This window comes from Trichomonas vaginalis, chromosome VI (genome assembly GCF_026262505.1).
Source record: "Trichomonas vaginalis G3 chromosome VI, whole genome shotgun sequence".
Classification (NCBI taxonomy): domain Eukaryota; phylum Parabasalia; order Trichomonadida; family Trichomonadidae; genus Trichomonas; species Trichomonas vaginalis.
Window position 1 is genome coordinate 14,670,195 of NC_067208.1, and position 18,025 is coordinate 14,688,219.

At 31.3% G+C, this 18,025-nt stretch overlaps 9 protein-coding genes and 1 non-coding gene across 10 annotated transcripts, besides 1 other annotated feature; 5 read left to right on the forward strand and 5 right to left on the reverse strand.

Annotated features, from left to right (window-relative positions):
* Nucleotides 1-578: 578 nt before the first annotated feature.
* Nucleotides 579-1,869, reverse strand: TVAGG3_0865860 (glycogenin subfamily member family; the record flags this gene model as incomplete). Its single annotated transcript, XM_001314533.1, has 1 exon — nt 665-1,789. One exon carries the CDS (start codon nt 1,787-1,789, stop codon nt 665-667), a length of 1,125 nt encoding a protein of 374 aa, XP_001314561.1.
* Nucleotides 1,870-2,158: 289 nt separating this feature from the next.
* TVAGG3_0865870 (ribosomal L29e protein family) lies at nt 2,159-2,677 on the reverse strand (the record flags this gene model as incomplete). The annotated part of the gene is made up of 1 exon (XM_001314532.2): nt 2,286-2,462. One exon carries the CDS (start codon nt 2,460-2,462, stop codon nt 2,286-2,288), a length of 177 nt encoding a protein of 58 aa, XP_001314560.1.
* Nucleotides 2,678-2,975: 298 nt separating this feature from the next.
* Nucleotides 2,976-4,533, forward strand: TVAGG3_0865880 (uncharacterized protein; the record flags this gene model as incomplete). The annotated part of the gene is made up of 1 exon (XM_001314531.1): nt 2,997-4,502. One exon carries the CDS (start codon nt 2,997-2,999, stop codon nt 4,500-4,502), a length of 1,506 nt encoding a protein of 501 aa, XP_001314559.1.
* Nucleotides 4,534-4,849: 316 nt separating this feature from the next.
* TVAGG3_0865890 (enkurin family) lies at nt 4,850-5,615 on the forward strand (the record flags this gene model as incomplete). Its single annotated transcript, XM_001314530.1, has 1 exon — nt 4,859-5,590. One exon carries the CDS (start codon nt 4,859-4,861, stop codon nt 5,588-5,590), a length of 732 nt encoding a protein of 243 aa, XP_001314558.1.
* Nucleotides 5,616-5,702: 87 nt separating this feature from the next.
* TVAGG3_0865900 (armadillo (ARM) repeat-containing protein family) lies at nt 5,703-7,300 on the reverse strand (the record flags this gene model as incomplete). Its single annotated transcript, XM_001314529.1, has 1 exon — nt 5,969-6,556. One exon carries the CDS (start codon nt 6,554-6,556, stop codon nt 5,969-5,971), a length of 588 nt encoding a protein of 195 aa, XP_001314557.1.
* Nucleotides 7,301-7,721: 421 nt separating this feature from the next.
* TVAGG3_0865910 (aminophospholipid transmembrane transporter protein) lies at nt 7,722-8,929 on the forward strand (the record flags this gene model as incomplete). The annotated part of the gene is made up of 1 exon (XM_001314528.1): nt 7,722-8,762. The coding sequence occupies one exon, from the start codon at nt 7,722-7,724 to the stop codon at nt 8,760-8,762; it is 1,041 nt and encodes a 346-aa protein (XP_001314556.1).
* A 157-nt stretch (nt 8,930-9,086) lies between these two features.
* TVAGG3_0865920 (RNA polymerase II transcription regulator recruiting protein) lies at nt 9,087-9,750 on the reverse strand (the record flags this gene model as incomplete). The annotated part of the gene is made up of 1 exon (XM_001314527.1): nt 9,190-9,744. The coding sequence occupies one exon, from the start codon at nt 9,742-9,744 to the stop codon at nt 9,190-9,192; it is 555 nt and encodes a 184-aa protein (XP_001314555.1).
* A 1,671-nt stretch (nt 9,751-11,421) lies between these two features.
* Nucleotides 11,422-11,469: a mobile genetic element.
* A 2,985-nt stretch (nt 11,470-14,454) lies between these two features.
* Nucleotides 14,455-15,033, forward strand: TVAGG3_0865940 (Homeobox KN domain-containing protein; the record flags this gene model as incomplete). Its single annotated transcript, XM_001314526.1, has 1 exon — nt 14,474-14,974. One exon carries the CDS (start codon nt 14,474-14,476, stop codon nt 14,972-14,974), a length of 501 nt encoding a protein of 166 aa, XP_001314554.1.
* Nucleotides 15,034-15,397: 364 nt separating this feature from the next.
* On the forward strand, nt 15,398-15,469 carry TVAGG3_0865950. Its single transcript has one exon. It is a non-coding gene; the product is annotated as a tRNA-Ile (tRNA).
* A 181-nt stretch (nt 15,470-15,650) lies between these two features.
* TVAGG3_0865960 (protein kinase protein) lies at nt 15,651-17,299 on the reverse strand (the record flags this gene model as incomplete). The annotated part of the gene is made up of 1 exon (XM_001314525.1): nt 15,691-17,253. The coding sequence occupies one exon, from the start codon at nt 17,251-17,253 to the stop codon at nt 15,691-15,693; it is 1,563 nt and encodes a 520-aa protein (XP_001314553.1).
* Between the last annotated feature and the right edge of the window lie 726 nt (nt 17,300-18,025).

The following is an 18,025-nucleotide window of genomic DNA, read 5'->3' on the forward strand; positions in this document are numbered from 1 at the left end:
TGAAAGAGTTATGACTAAATTTATAATAGATATTGACCTTTATCACTCCAAAAATTCGATAAAAAGGAATAAAAAAGTGACAAATTCCAAAATTAGAAATGAATTGTATTTTGAATCGAATATGGTCAATACTTCCTATTATTATGTCCATTATTACTATAATAGTTCTATACAGATTATCAGAGCCATCAACAGAACATGCATTACGTTCTAACATTTTTATCAATATAGCAACGGGAAATGTTATCTTTACAATTATATTATGGGTTTACTTATACATCAAAACGCGTGATCTTGAAAAAACAATTGGCCTTACTCGCGATAGATGGCATACAATTTATCCTAAAACAGTAATTACAATTGTCTTCTCAATATTCTGCTCATACACACTTATGTGCATTGGAGCATATTATGGATATTCTATGTCTGGAGTTATTATCGTTACTTTAATCTATATTTTGGTTTATCAAACCATCAAACAAGCTCTTTAACAAGGATTTATCATGCATTTATACATGTCTTACTGTAATTATACTTTTTTTTTGTTATGAATAAATATTTTCTTATAAAATCTTTTTCTCGGAAGTTGAAATAATGACTAACAACACCATAAATATTTACAAATCGTATAATTAACAAATCTAAATATATAATTATTTTTTTGTTATTTGCTAAGTTGAACATAAGCAAATTTGGAATCAAAGTATGTTTTAAGGAGAATGGCAAGCGTTGCGAGGAATGTCAAACATCCAAATGCAATCTTTCTGACAAGAGCCCTTCTTTCAAATAAAGTTTCAGGGAAAATCAGGGAAACATCAAGTCCTTCATCACTTTCGGTCAAATAAGGGTATTTGGCCGGTAAAGCAGGCATTGGTCGTTCATATGTGAACTGCAAATTCGGATGAACAGTTGCTGTTGGAGGAAATCCATGTCTTTTGAGATTATACGTGAAATTAATTGAATTTAAGGCTTCCTGAGCAACATTGGCCCATGCATTTGAATATGGACCAATATTATTTTTCCAAGGCTTGAAAAGAGATGGATAATGGAAAGAAACAACACGAGGATCTGGCGTTTCAGTGTTGTTATAGCCTAATATTGACTGTGGATTGCCAGGAACTTCTAATTGGTACCATTGTGGAGCAACTGTGATATTTCCATCAAAATATTGAGAAATAAGACCTTGATCATGAGGTCCTGTCCACGATGCTCCCTGCTTTTGAAGCTTAAAACCGTATTCATCTGGATTTCGACTCCAATTCATGCCTAGAAGCTTCATTCCGGCAAAATCACGTAGTGATGGTTTGAACATAATGAAATCTCCATTAGTTACTGGCCCTAAATGAGAAAATCCGTAAACGAAATGATCAATTATTGATGTAGGAGCGGGATATTTAAATATTGTTGATGGATCTCTTCTGAATATGACATCTGTACCTGTCCAAAGAAGTTTTTCCCATCCAGTAACACTCCAAGCGTTTAATTTAAACCAAAATGCTGTATCTCTTTGTGTTTTATCTTTGTATCCATCCGGCCATTTAATATAGGGGCGTCTGACTATATGTGTCCAAATGCTTTTTAGTATTTTTAATTTTGATTTTGGAATATCCATTGTTGTAGGAATTAAAAGTACTCTATCATAATTCGGACTAACTTTCATTAATGAATAGCCACAAGTAATTGCAAGAATTAAGAAATGTTCTTCTGAATCATCACATGTGTAACCTGAAATAAATGCATATCGAGATCTAGGCGGAGGATCATCAAAAAAGGTAGTAATGTCTTCCATTTCTGTGAGATTCTTTTCAGGATATATAGGAAGCTTAAAATTAAATTTAAAGAATAATAAACTCAACAACATGATAAAATTCTTGCAAAAATTTGTAAATTATTGAAATATAAAATTGCCATTTCATCATGGAATACAAATCTATGTCCAACAATGATAATAAATCGTTAAATTTTACTCAAGATTGACTAAAATCATGTTTCATTCGAGTAGCTTTTCTCATATTTATATTATACTTCATTTATACAAATAAAGTCAAATCTATTCTAGCCATGAGAAGGATAATTATTGAGATTTTATGATTAGCAATCTCTATCCTCTCAATCAAAATGTGGAAAAATTGAATATTTCACTCACCTACAAAGAGGATAGTATTGGTGAAGTATTCTTTTAAAAAATGTAAAAGTCATAATTTTTTTGAATGAGAATGGTTTATTAAAAGTAATAAAAATAGGTATTATTAAAGCAAGATATTTACTAAGTTCATAATATCTATTTACTCATCCTCTTCCTCGGACTTATTCTGTCCAGCCTTAGCATAGCGAGCGTTGCGGAGGAACTTAGCATTCATGCCTTTCTCGAACCAGAGTTTCTTGACAACGCACTTATGGATACCATTGCGGTGGTGCTGGTGAGATCTGTTGTGAGCTGAAGTGTTAGAGCGCTTGGCCATTCGAAAAGGTCGACGATAAAAACGGTTTCATTGATTGACGCATGAGACCTAAAATCATTTATGCTTGGTTTGCATACGAAAATAGACAGCTTATAGAAACCACATATAAAATCATAAGGTATTACAAAACCATTAGCAAAAGAAATTTTCTTCGTTATTAAAAGTTTTCTTTTTCCATGAGCACTTTATACTTAAATTGTATTTCAGGAATGAACTATTATCAGCTTGTTCTTTCATTTGATTAGAGGATATTCTTTCGAAAACTATTGATCAGAGAGAAAAAAAATCGAAATTTAACAACAATAGGCTATGAGTAGTTTATATATCCTAAATCAAAAAATGATAAAAAAGTTTTTTTTAATATTTTTTTTGTAAAAATAAGCTTATTTCTGGTTTGGATTGACAAATTACAGAAATAAAAAGAAAAATATATTTGTATTTTATCATAAAATCGATTATAATAATTAATTCCAAAATTCAAGGTTTTCAAAATCTAATTCCGTTGTAAACCTAAAATTTCCGTTGATAAAAAAAATGTCGAGTGCTAGATTTACCCACCCTCGACGCAGAAAGATAGAATCTTCAAGCAGTGGTCGCGAAAACACCAAACTAACACCACAAGAGCAAAGTAGTTCTGCATATAGACTTTCAAAAGCAAATTCTAAATATAATCAAAGCAAAACAATCGAACAAGGACTCTATAAGACATACATGGAAGCATATTACAAAAACCATCCAAATGAGCAAATAGATAAACGTCCAGTCAAAGAAAAATTCAAAGATTTACAAAAGCAGTTTCAAAACACAAATCTTGACGAAAACCAAAGGCTCAATCTCTTAGTTCAGGAAAAAGCTCTCAATTTAATACAATTTGGCGAAAACTCGCATCAATCTTTTCTCAGTTTTATCAATATCGGCATTTGTTACAACAGATTGAACAAGCCAACAAGTGCAATCAGAAATCTCGAGAAAGCGCATCAACTTGAGAGTGTTGCTAAAGCTACAAAAGGAGAAAAAGAATTAGTTGCTATTGAAACAACTGAAGCACACCTTGTCTTGTTTAGTGATGCAACAAGAGCAAATAAAACTGATGAAGCCAATAAGCAACTTAAAAACGCATTCAATGTCATAAAACCGTTCATGAGCACTGAAATCGAAGAATTAGAACTGGAATTCAGAAAATCATTAGCGATAGCTCATATTTTCAATATCAAACAAATGTTTGTTGAAGCCATTCCTCATTTCGATTCCGGAGTCAACGCTTTTTTCGAACTTTACCCAGATTACTCAGAATCTCATGCCCAACTTGCCATTGAAGCTGCTGAGAATGCGGAGTTCGTTAGAGACACAGATAATAACGCTGTTCACACAAAATTCTATTATTATAAATTAGCTTATGACATTTACAAGAAACTCGGCATGGAAGAAGAAGCAAAAGAAATAGAACCAAAGCTTCCTAAAGAAGGAGAGTACACAGAGACAGAACAATCAGTTCCTCCAACGGATTCACATTATGAAGAGGAAGAAGAGTTTTACGAAGAAGAAACAGGAAAAGAAACAACAACAGAACAATATTATGACACAGAAACATATCAAACACAAGATTATAAATCTTACCAATACAAACCTCCTTCAAATGATGAAGATGATGACAAGAAGAATGAAGAAGAAGAGATGATGAACGAAAATCCTCAAAATGAATCTCAAGAAAGAAAATTAAATGATAAAGAAGAAGAAGAAAATCAAAGTAAAGATGATTTTGAAAAAGATTCATTGCAAGAAAATCCAAAAGTTGAAAAGGAAGAAAGCCAAGAAAATTTTGAGAAGGAATCTAATCAGGAAAGTCCTAAAGTTGAAAAGGAATATTCTAAAGATGATTTTGAAAATGAATCAAATCAAGGAACTCCTAAAGCTGAGAAAGAAGAAAGCCAAGAAGATTTTGAAAAGGAATCAAATGAAAGCAATCATGAAACTCCACAACCTTCTCCTCAAAACAAAGATGAGGAGGAAGAAGATGATTTTGAAGATGATTTTGCTTAATATTTTATTTTTGTAATTATAAATACACGTGTTTTATATTTACTTCATCATATTATATGCTTACACATACAAATCACACATATTTCATTAATCTGCTATCACAAACTCCATATCCAATCCAATTTTTCAATAATATTTTCTCAGTATTTTAGGAAGGGTAATTTATGGAGACTGAAACCATGAAAATGAAATCAAAATAATTATTGAATTTTGAATAATGAGATTATAAATATAGTTTTGACATACAGGATGATGCATATTCTGGCATGATCTTTGAAAGCAAAATTGTTTACATTATGCACAATTGCACTTCACGCCGATGATATCTGAAAATAACGGATGTTTTTTAAAAAGTTATGATTGACGAAGAAGAGTGCATTTACAATTTAATTCCAAAACCACCACCAGAGATTATCAAGGAACCACTCCACAAGAGCAAGTTCCAAGACCAAAAGCAATTCATGACAGCTAAAAAACTCAGCCATGCGACAATGGGTCCACACCCAGATAAAATCAGACAGAGTCCAAAAGATTTCTTAAGGAAAGGTGAGAGAATCTCAAAGAAGGAGCTTCCACCAAAGACTCGTGTTGTTCCAAAAGGAAATGAAGGTTTAAACAACCCACCAGTTCCAAAGGCAAAGGATATTCCTAAATTGAAGGAGCATCTAAAGAAGAATTACATTCTCGAGAACTGGAAACAAGCTCCTAAGACTAAGAAATTACATCCAGAGAAGCAAGAAACATGGTACACAGATAAGCCAGACTACGGTCAAGTTCCAGCTTATATGGACCGTGTCAAGCAAGAAGCTGCTGACGAAGCTGAATATTGGGATAATGTTCGTGAATCAATGGTTCCAGAGGATACAGAGACAAGATGCCGCCTTCTTTCCGAAGAAGAGCGTATCGAAATCCTTAATGGCCTTTACGCAAATCTTGCCGAAAACAAGAAACGTTATGCTTCGTTATCTTTCGGTCAAGATAACCTTTCATTCCGCAGGAAGAAGGAGGAGATGGAACGCGAAGCTGCTCAGCTCGAAGCAGATATCAAAACATTCGAGCGTCCTAATGTTTATATTACTGAGAATTAATCAGCTTTCTATTATTAAAAATGTCATTGAATTATATATATTAATGATAACCTTTTTCATTACCATTAATAATAGATTATTTTAATTATTTTGCGGAATTATTGTGAAATAGAAAAAATTACTAAAATATGAAGTGATAAACATGGAATTTTATATACAATTACATATAACTCTGCTGTCTAAAAAACAAATAATATTAAAATGTTGTCAATTATAAATCTTATTTCGCTTTTTACCATTGCAAATGATAGAGTAGGACACATAAATATCATACTACTAATATTGGAATGAATTATGCATGGGAGAATAAATTTTCTTCGATAATTTAATTTTTTTTCAGAAATTACATTCTGGTATATAATTAGCTCTTGTGTTAATCTACTGAGAGTTCAATTTTTGGAAATTCCCTTCCATTTCTGAAATAATGTATTGAGACATCTCGATTATATCCATTCTGTGCTCGAATGGGTCTAAATCAGCAGTTTCTCTAATCTGATCAAGAATTTCAGAAGAGTTTGCAAAAACTTCGAACAAAGGAGGAATATCAGGTCCATCAACTCTAGCTTGGATGACAATCTTAGACAATGGTCTAAGAAGTATTGATAGTATCTCTTCATCGTTTGTTTCAAAGAAAGGATCGAAAATTTCGAGGTTTTCTTTCTCAATTAGGAAATTAACAAGAGTTGGCTCGTAATCAGTTTCATCAAGCATATCTAATAGTATTTTTAATGATGCTTTTCTCGAAACAAATGGTAGTTCTTCTGATATCTCAAGAATTAAGTCAACTAAACCGTGCTTTTTCAATAATCTACATCCATCATATGTTGTTGTAATAGATACCAAGAAATTCAATAGATTTTGCATGAATTCAAACTCAATATCAGTTAAAAATTCACGGATTTTTGGAACAAAGTCAAAAGGTAGTCTATTCAGATCTCTAGCGTTATTCAATAAGAAAGCAGCCATTGCATCACAATAAAATTGAAAATAATTATTATTTGACACTAAAAGTTTGGAAAATCTTTCTATCATTGACTGATTTATAAATAAATCCCTCATGTTACAGGATATCTTTGATAGATTAGTAATAGAAATTATAGATAATTGATGATATTCTTCAAAATCCAAACAATCGATTATAAATCGATGAAATGGAAACCAATAGTTGTAATAATCTTGTGAAGTCATTTCATTCGGCTTTGATTTTGATAATTGTGAGATAAGGTTAATAAAATCTGAAATTAAAAGATTTTTTTCGGTCAAATGTTCTGTATCATTTTCACTATCCTTTGTGTAGATAATTTCTACATGTTTTGAGAATAAATCATTCAAGTTTTGCGTGTATAAAAAGTTAATTATGTTTGTGTCTGATGCTAGATTCAAAAATAGATGGAAAATATAATGCCCATAAGATATAAAAGCGTTATCATCATGTAAATTATAAAATAGAAGTGAAATAATTCTTTCTTGATTAATTTCATAATTAACAATGAAATTAACAAATAAACTGTTTCCCAATTCTCCATTTAATGATTCAAGAGTTCTAATCTTAACATCTACTTGCGTGGCTTCTAAAAATTCTTTGATTATTGAAGCTAAATAATTTTCATAGTCATAACTATCATCTTCTACGATTTTCCGATCAATCGAAGTACGATTGCTTTCTTCAATCTCTTTATTCTTATATGAATCCATTGCACATTAATATTTAAATTGGGTCCACAAAGTTAAATCCCCTACTTTATTTCAAAAGTTCATTTACGAACCATATTATCGAAGGTTATTATTATTTTGAGAAATAGCTTTGCGTAACAATACTGAATTTGAGTAATCCCTCATAACAATAAAAATCAATGATCAATGAATCATGTGCCGCAACGGTTTTTCAAATAAAAAGGCGATCAGTATGTGTGAATTGATTAAATTAACCTAAATTTTCAAGATCTCAGACTAATTCGAGCGTTTTATGATTAATTTCTTTGATATTTTTGAAATTTGATCGAAAACCTTTCAATTCATTTTGAATACCTCTGAAAAAAAGTAAAAGAATTTCGTGAATCTTCTTAATTGTATTTAGTTAATAGTGTTTTGTGAAAATGAAAAATTTTAACACGTTGGCAATAAATTTATCATGTCGACGCTTGATGTTACAAAACCCACAGGAAGAAAACAGCGCCAGACAATTCTTCTTTCATTAAAGGAATGGCATGCATTTATCACACCACGTACAGCAGTTATCGTACTATATGTAATCGGATTGCTATTTATTGGTCTAGGAACTACATTTTTCATTATTACAGGTAATATGACAGATATAGAAATCAGATATGATCGAGAATGCTACAATAAATCACAGTGTATTGTTTGGTTTAACACAACTTCTGAAATTTCAGGAAAAATATCAATGGAATACAAACTTTACGGATTATATCAGAATCACAGAAGAATCTTCGACTCAAGAAGTTACCCACAAATGCAAGGAAAATTTCTAACATATAGCGAATTAATAGCATGTGACCCAATTATATCTGTGAACAAATCCAAGGAGGTTAAAGACCTATATGCTCCATGTGGTTTGATGTCACTTTCGTTTTTTAACGATACATATATTTGGAATTACGCTGATATCGCTAATTTTACGTCCGATGATATAGCTCTTGCCAGCGATAGAAAAAGATTGTTTAAAGGTCTAAATATCGGTTACAATAAATCAGTTCAGTGGCTGGACAATTATGATGACTTTCCAGGCAATATTACTAACCAGCACTTCATTGTATGGATGAGAGCAGCTGCTATGCCTGTTTTCTTAAAACTTTATTCCAAATGTTATAATTGCACAATTCCTCCAGGAAATTACAGCATTCTTATCAAAAAGAACTATCCAGAGTCTATGTTCGACGGCCAGCGCTCAATTGTTTTCTCAACAACGAGTTCCCTTGGTAGTGGAAGTTATTTCATATCTACAGCATATATGTCAATGGGAGGAGTCAGTTTAGTGTTTGCAACTGCATTTCTCTTCCACATGCTGTTCTGCCCAAGACAGTTCGGAGATCTTAGCCAAATTTGGTCTCCTCAAGCACAGACTCAAGCTCCACTGATGTCAACAACACAAGAGAATTCTAGCGATGAGTCTGATTACCAGAGTTCTGTTCATGATGGAACTCCATATTGAGATTTTAAGATTTTATGTTTTTATTTTGTTTTCATGACATATTATATCACACATACATACTATTGATCCACGAGTAACATTATCAAATATATTTTGTTTTTTTTATTCTTAATAATTTATTGAATAAATATTAGAGTACTTTATTGTTTTTTTAAATTAATATTTTTATGCCTTTTACATCTAAACACACAATATTTATTGATCACTTGCGATTTTTGATGTCAAATGCTTCATAATGAGATCTTCATATTGTTTGTTGAATTAAGAGTTGACAATATTTTAAATCATTTATGTTTATAAAATTCGGTCTCATTGCAAGGAATCAAAACTTCCTTGTAGAAAGCATCGGCAAAAAAGTTGGATATTAAATTTAATCAAGGATTTAAATTAAACAAATAATAAGAAATAGATCAAAAAACAACAAAAATCACGCTGATGGAGGTGGACGATTAAGAAGATTCGAAGGACAGATAACGTATTTACGAACTTTGGGTGTCTGCAGTTCAACTAATAGGTGTGGTAAATCTTCATGTGGTGGTTTTGGCTCAACAGGCTCAGGAGGAGGTAATGGAATTTCGGCTTTCTTTTTCATTGCTTCGGCTCTATTTTTTTCATTCTTTTGCATTCTTCGATATAAGGATAGAAAACGGTTTCTTATTGTGTTTCCAGTTCTTCCTTTCATATTTTTTGCAATACAATTCCATTTGTTTCCGTACAATTCATATTGCTTGAGCAAAAATTCATCTTCTTGAGGTGTCCAAAGGTTGTGCCCAATGTTTGGTCTGAGGTAATTTTGATAACGCTCTCTGCATTGCCTTGGAGTTCTTGTTTCCATGGCATAACTAATTGAGCGCCAGTTTGGGCTTTTCCCGCTTTCTTCTACTAAATGTAGTAACTTGGCATCTTCCAGTTTTGAAAATTTCGAACGCATTTCGCCTTGTTTGCGTACTGGAACTTTTCCATTTGGAAGCTTTCTATCCATTGCAAATTTGAATGTAACTTTTGAAATATTTTACAATCATGATAATAATAATACTGGGAACACTACACATCAAAATTATTCAGATTAAATTCTTATTAAGATAATATTGAGAGGATTGAGGAACAATGAGGACTTTGTAAATAATAATTGAGAAGAAATTTTACGGGCTTATAGTTCACAAAGTTTCCCTATCAAATTCATTATAATACAAAACAATAGTTATGTGAAATAATAATGTCAATTTTTTGACACAACGTTGAATGAGTTCTCAGAAAACAATAAAAATAAGTAAAAGTTATTTTTGGCATTTCAAAATTAATGATAGATGGGCAATGATAAATTTTGCAAATTACCTCAGACTTTTCAGAGGATTGAGTGGCAAAGAGGTAGGGCAACGATAGGTCAAAAAGGCTTCTCTGATAGATTTCCTTGCCTTTTGGATATGCTATAATATATAGCCTAGCATGATAGGATATGATGTCAAAAGTTAGAACATAACTTAGGATCTTGAGAAAAATGAAAAACAAAAATTACATAAAAAAAGAAAAAATTTATCTAATTTGTTTTTTGGACCGAATAAGTAATTTTATTGAATTTCAATACGACACATAGATTTTATTATTAGTAATAAATATAATGGTTTACTATTAACAAGGAACCTAAACTAATGAAAATTTGATTTCAAATATTTTTTATGATTATCATAGATTACCAAAATATATTGCTATTTATGAGGATATAATATTGATTATTAGTAAATCGTATAAATTTAATAAATATACCATGAATATTGAATGAATTTCTTGATTCATAGGGGTAAAACGCGCTTTTATATGATTTAGACAGAGAATTTATGAGATGTCAATAACACAATAAAGGTTTATATTGAATATTTTCTAAAAATAAATCGAAATTATAAAAAACAATACATTTATTCATTGAAACTACTTGGACAAATATGAAACAAGCATTCAGGCAATACTTTTGAGACTTCAACGCATCTGATAATTTTTATATAACTTCACCTCTTATGCTTAGAGTGGAGGTATTGAGATCGTATAAGTATAGATGAGCTCACATTCAGATATGATGTGTGAACTTCTGTTTTCACTGCAATTTTGAATCAGAATAAACTCAAAACAAGAATAAAATGATATACTCACACTCTAAATGTGTTCGAGATTTAAAGTTGTATGAATAAAACGATTCATCTTTCGAAGCCTCCCATTTAATGAGAGACTTCGAAAGATGAATGTATTCATGTAGATGAAATACTATATATGATCATGTGTGATACTAAAGATATCAAAATGTTCATTTTTAAGTGCAATAGAAGGGTTATCTCTCGTAAAATCTCAATTTAAGGAAGATTTAGAAAGAACTCCTTTCCTAAGTAGATAGTGTGTGGTTTCTGTCTTTTGGTTGATCAGGAACTATGAAATTAAGTCGGACAGAAAGAAGTTCTTTCCAAAACAGACTCCAAATGAGTTGTTCGAAAAGAACTTCCTTCTGTATATGGATAATTGTAGTTACCGCACTGAAGTATGTGATTGTGATGATGGAGTTCTCGATAAATCTAAAATCGGATTAAGATTAATTGAAAACTCAAGTAATTCTTTGAAATCTTGTGTTGTCTGGCACTATAATAACCAAAGAATGAGAATATTATGTTGAATGATGAGTACGTGTGCTCGGCATTCGCCGAGCGAATTGAGTTTAACGTACTATGAAAAGTGACAAATTTGGGCTTTTTTTCCTAGGGTTATGATCTCTTCCTTTCTGCTCAATACGACAGAAATGAAAGAATGAATTTGTACTCCCTAATTGATTACTACAATCTGTATCTATCTTTAACATAGAATTAGCTGCATTGTGATTTATACTCCAGAATTATTCAATTTAAGATCAACCTCGTAAATTTTAATCATATTGCACCAATACTCCTACGTTGAGATAAGAACATGATTATACATACCAAAGCCCCATATTAAAAATCAAAATTTAGCACCTCCATTATGCAACCACATTATTCGTCGCAAATAAGTATATTTACGCATATTATGATGCATATTCACACAACTCGTATACATGAAAAGTTATTAAAATCAGACAAAATTATTGCAATAAGGAAAAAAAAACTTTATTATATATGTTAGTAATGAATTACAAATATTTCTACAAAGAATGCTCAATACTTCATATAATCTTCGAATATTTCTTATTACAAGTTAATACATTTTGACTCGAACATGATAAACAAAAGCTGACACGCTGATTACTACATTTATGAAAATATAGTACGTTTCCATTCATCTGTTTACTTGTTTTTTGTTGGAATAAAATCATTTTTTTTTTTTCATGAAATAAGAATTTTGCTGCGAAAGCAATATCTCTAACAATAATTAATACATTACGTCAACTCTGGAATGAGTATTTATCAAATATGATATCAAAATCAAAAATTAGTTGTTTTTTATGAGTAAAAACGATGTAAATTGATTATTTGACTAATTATCAAATACTTTGATTTTCCAAATTTTTTTCGAAATTGATTTTTTCATGTGAAAATTCAAATTGTTTAATTTCATTTTTGAAATTTTGAATTTTTTTTGGAATTTTGAGTTGATCAATTCAGCAGAATTGATAATGCTATTGCTTTAGGGCATACCACAAGGTGATGAATAAAAGGTGAACATTAACAAATTATTTTAAATCACAAATATCATCCTCATCAACTTTAATTCTAAAAAGAACTGTACTGAATTATGAAAATGCATGATTTACATTATTAAAATCTTTGAATGAAAATAGTACAAGATAAGTTTTTATTCATTTTTAATTAGATTTAAACGAAAAACTACTCCATATTAAAATTTAAGTCGAGAAATCGTATTTTGTTCTTATTTGTTAGCATTTTGTAGACATTCTAATCTTGAATTAATTTGTTACATGATATTATTAACAAATTTAACTGAAAAAATATGTTAATATGGAATAAACCATGATTATATAAGCTATCAATGCTATATATACATATGTAAAAGATTCATATTAACTCAATTAACAAAAATGATAGATTTTCATAAAGGTTCAATCTAGGTTCGTCCGAAAATTTTGATTTTTATATAGAAGACATAGTTTCATATACATAATTAAATTTTCAAACAAATTTGATCATACCATTTATTAAGCAGGATAGTATATTAATTACTATCAGTATAAAAATATAAAAATGATTATATTTAATTATTGCATAATTTAGTCAAAGAGTTATAAGCCTCAAGTGATCGTTATCACCTTCAATGCACGTATACTTTATTGATTCATAGATATTTAATCTATGTTTGACATGTTGTTGTCGTCATTCGTTTTGTTCCCATTCTTCCTAAGTTAGAATTAGAGAATACACCATCCACATCATCTAATTTGGTCCTCAGCGATAGATTGGTTCATTTTGGAGGAGTCCCATCAGACAGTTTTCGAGCACCAAATATCAAATTTTAATGTATACAAATCTTTAGTGATTTATCTCTTTTATGATGAGTAAAAGGTTTCTGCTCATCAACATTTGATTTCCGACATATATGATTTCTAATTGCAATTATTTACTTTCTTTTTATAATCTAACTCTGTGACTCATACCATAAATTAATTATTGGAAAGTGTCAATATGTTTGGCACAACGCATGGCGGAAGATACCAAACCATGCAGGGAATATGATACGTTTAAGATCTCCGAACTTTTTTTCCAAAAATTTTCTATCGTTGCCCTACCTCTAGTGGCAACTCAATCCTCTGAAATAGTCTGTGGTAATTTTTAGTCTCTACACTATTTCAATATAAGCTCCATTTTTAAACAGTTTTTAAAAATCGAGCATTGAAAAGTGTGATGAGACTTATTTTTTATTTATCAATTTTCTCAAACCGGCATATCGAATCTAATATTCTCTATTACATAATTAACATAATTTAGTTAAATCTAATTTTTACTACGCCCGTGAGTTGACAGTTTTAAGATGACCATTTTGTTAACTCAACATCAATGGCTGTTATCTTTCTCTACATATGGATCTATAAATTTCAATTATTCATCAGTTTTTATTAATTTTCAGAATATCAAATTAATTTTAGATGAATATTTGTTAAAAATTTACTTGGTGAGCTAATGCAGGGTAGTTGGTAGTTGTGTTATTAAAATTTTTGGCAAAATTTACACTTTTCCGACGTTTTGTCAGGGGCGCGAAGCGACACAAAAATGTCGGAAAAGTGTAATTCTCAGATATATGATTATTTTTGCTTTTAATACCGAACAGCATTTGAATCAAAAATAATCGTATGCCTGAGAATTATCTTTTATTGATAATTTTTAGTAGATTTACATCCACGAATGATTATATAAGTGTAATTACTATGTTCCAATCTTACGAGATCTATCATTCTCTTGTGGTTACTTAATTTCAAACTCAAGAAGTCTTGAATATATAATTTTTTTTTGTTGCTAGGCCTGCTCAAAAATAGAAACAGAGCCCCATACTTATTACAGTATTCTACCTGCTTCTAAAAGACTTATTACTCCTTACATAAAATTTGAAAATTTAGCTAAATCAATAGGCCACAGTTCAATATAAATATCCGAAATTATTGAATTCGAGGTAGTGTCATGTTTAATCATGATAATAAGCTAATTATGATGTTGATGTTATAATGACAGAAATTTTTTCAAAAATCAATGGAAAAAGTCATTCACCCCAAGCAATCAGATATACAAGTCGGAAAATTAGTTGGCTGTGGGCGATTCATTAACAGTGTATTCTTATTTAATCTTCCAGATAATGGGAGGAGGCAACTCGATAAATTATTACAAATTAAATCTTTACAACAAGATAAAGCTATCCATCCAGGCAGCTTGATTGGACCAAACAAAATGAATGCCAAGCAAATTCAACCAACCGACCCCAAGAAGACCAAAAAAGTTAGCAAATATGCGAAGCAAGTACTAAGTGAGTGGTTTCTCGCTCACGTCGATAATCCTTACGCAAATCGCGATGAAAGACATAAGATAAGCGTAGCAACAGGCCTTACCGATCATCAAATTAAAGTTTGGCTTACAAATGCCAGAATTAGAAAGAGAAGTCTAATACCAAACGGAATACCCCATTATTCTAGAGGCCCTCTTAGATCTGAAGATCCAAAAAAAGAAAATCCTCCGAAAACTGCTCCAAAAGCGTGATTTTTTGTTTAAGTTTATTATATTTTTGCTTGTTTAAATAAATGCTATTGTTACTTTCATCACATCAAATTTTGAGAACTTTTTCAGACTTTACAAAATTTTACAAATTTTACTTACTTGGGACTGAAGACTATAATGTCTTAGGAAGATACTTGGCGGATCGAATATCTAAAAAGTTGCCGTTTTCAAATTTTATATTAAAAAGTTTGTATTGCAAGCGATCAGTAAGAGATTTCGAAATCAAGAATTAACATAGCATTATTCTGGATTCTTTCAATTTGAAATGGATGATTGAACCATATCAAAGGGATCAAAAGGAGAAAGGGCTATTTCAATAAGTAATTCGTCAGCGATCTCTTTTCTTACATTGGGGAAAAGTAAAATTTATTTATCTAAAGTGCAAAATCGCGAGTTTTTTCAGAGGTTTCGGTGGTGCAGCCGGTTAGCACATTTGTCTTATAAGCAGATGGTCGCGGGTTCGAGCCCCCCGAAACACTTTTTTAATTTTTGTTTTTGTAATCCCACAATAAAAACTTAAAATAACTCATATTAAAGAAGCTAGAACGATTTTTTGTTTTTCATTACGTAATATTCACCAATAAGATTGAAGAGTTGTCAAGCATTTCTAACCAAAATTTGTTAATAAAACATTAGATGAGAATTGTATATTATCCGAAAATAAAAAACATTTATAACAAAAATACAAACAAAAGAGATTACTTTGTTGGCCTCCTTCTCTGTCTCAAAAATGGCATAACTTGTTTTGAGAGTGAGAAGCCAGAAGGAGATTCTTCCTTCTGGAAGCATGGTATAGATATATTGCCTTGCTTTAAAAGCGCGGTGATTGTCAATAAAGATCTAGTTAATTTCTTCTTTTCTTCACGAACTTTATATTTCTCTACCCTGATACCAGACATTGTTCTGTAGAGTCTTTCCGAAACTGATATTTCACAGTTGGAGGAAGGAACTCTTGGGTGTCTAGATTTATGAGGTAATCTGAGGTATTTGGAACCTTCTGCCTGAGCTTTGAGGTTTCCAAGAGAACTAGATAAGTTCATGGACTTTGTATTTAATGATAGCTGATTACTGTTTTCTAATTTATTATCTGATGATCCAAGTTGTCCGTCTTTTGCTGGAGAAGTGAATTTTGTAGAAAATCCAAGTGACATCTTGCCGCTAAGACCTGCGAATTTGCTTATCGCTTCCGGTGAAGCAGATTTTGTTTGAATAGGAAGAGATCTTGCTTCTTTAACTCCAATTGATGTAGACTTGCTTGTTACGAGGTGCTTAGCTCTTCTCTGTTGGTTCTTCTGGGAGTTCTTGTTGATAAGCTCTTGAATTTGATCTCGACTTGGTAATGGGGAAGAAATCAATGGAGAAAATCTGTTGTGAGACTTGTGGATGTCTGCCTTGATAGCGATCACCTCCTCCTTGATGCTGGCAAGGTCTGTGCCAGGGAAATAACAGTTGCCATTCTTGAAGAGACGATAGATCTTTCTGAAATCTGGTCTACGAGCTGGATTTTCAAGAGTGCAGCATTTGACGAGGGCTTGGAGGATTTTAGGGGCTGTGGATGGTATGAATTCTTGTGATGTGCGCGCGAGAACGGCGGCACCTTGTGCTGGGATATGTTCGTTATAAAGTTCTGATATAAGGGTTCCGAAGGAGTAAACATCAGAGGCTGAGGTTGGAACCCCACCTGTGAGTACCTCTGGAGCACACCAGTAGGGGTCATTAATTCTGTATTGGATCGGAACTTGTAATGCGAGTGCGATGGCGCCATAACCGAAATCTGATACGAGAGGACGCATATCGTCACCGAGCATAATATTCTTTGACTTGAGGTCTCCATGAATTATGTGCATTTTGTGTAATCTACGAAGAGCATAGGCAATTCCCATCGCAATTTTTGTTTTGTCTGTTGGGTTAAGTCTTCCACTTTTGATGGCCTCGTATAAATTTCCATTTGAAATATAATTTGTTGCAATAATTATGGGATTATTGAAGATGAATCCAATTGGTGGATTTAAATAGCGATTTGTGGCTCGCATAAGCAATATGTATTGGGAGAAAAGCTTGTTTAATTTCTCCTGGTCACTATCGGTGTAGTAAATCTGTTTTATAACGATGTTTCGATTAGTCACGGTATATTTCGAGATGTTTGAGTATCCGTAGTCTCCGGTCTCTAGCTTCTGTATTGGGATGGTGTCCTTTTTCAAAAAGCAATAAGGGGAAAACATTTCTCTAAATTCTCGGAGTGCAACTCCACGGGCTCTCATTTTAAAATTTTTAAAAACAAGGGTTGTTTTCGATACTCACAGAAATTTTGTGAAAGGAAGTAAAATAATTTTTTCTCAAATTTTACATATTTTTACGCCGTGAAAAAATCAATTACATAATTAATGATGAGTTCAAATATGGAATAATTTTAATTTTATTTATTGAATGGATCTATGTATACAAAATGAATCGCCGGACCACATAGCACTATATAGTATATCTAGTAAGAATATAAAGTTATTTCGAAAAAATGTAAATTTCAATAGGAAAATATTTTTTGTATTTTCAATCATATTATATCGTACTACAAATACTTAATTGCGCGGATAAATATAATTTCAATGTAAATCATTCAAACTCTAAATTCAAAAAACAGATTCAAAATTTTAGAATCAGTCGGAAATCATGTTTTCTTATTATTTTTCAAAAATGATAAATCACATTGAAAAAGTTAATTTTTAGAAATCATTTTAAATTGTATGTGTAATCATTTAATCCAAAAACTTGCAAAAATCCAATTTTGAAACATCACTCTCAATTTTTCATAAAGATTCTCTACGATATTGAGATCGATTTTGGACAAATCATCTGCTTCCCCAACGTTGGAAAATGAAAACTTTATTACTCTTTGAATACATCATTAACATTGCTTATTTTAATATGTTCATATAAATACGTTTTTTTTTTTTTTTTTTTCTCGTTACTTCGTCTCCTTTCAAACAAGACAAGATACTTTTTAATCATGATTAGTTACCTTAGATAAAATGGATT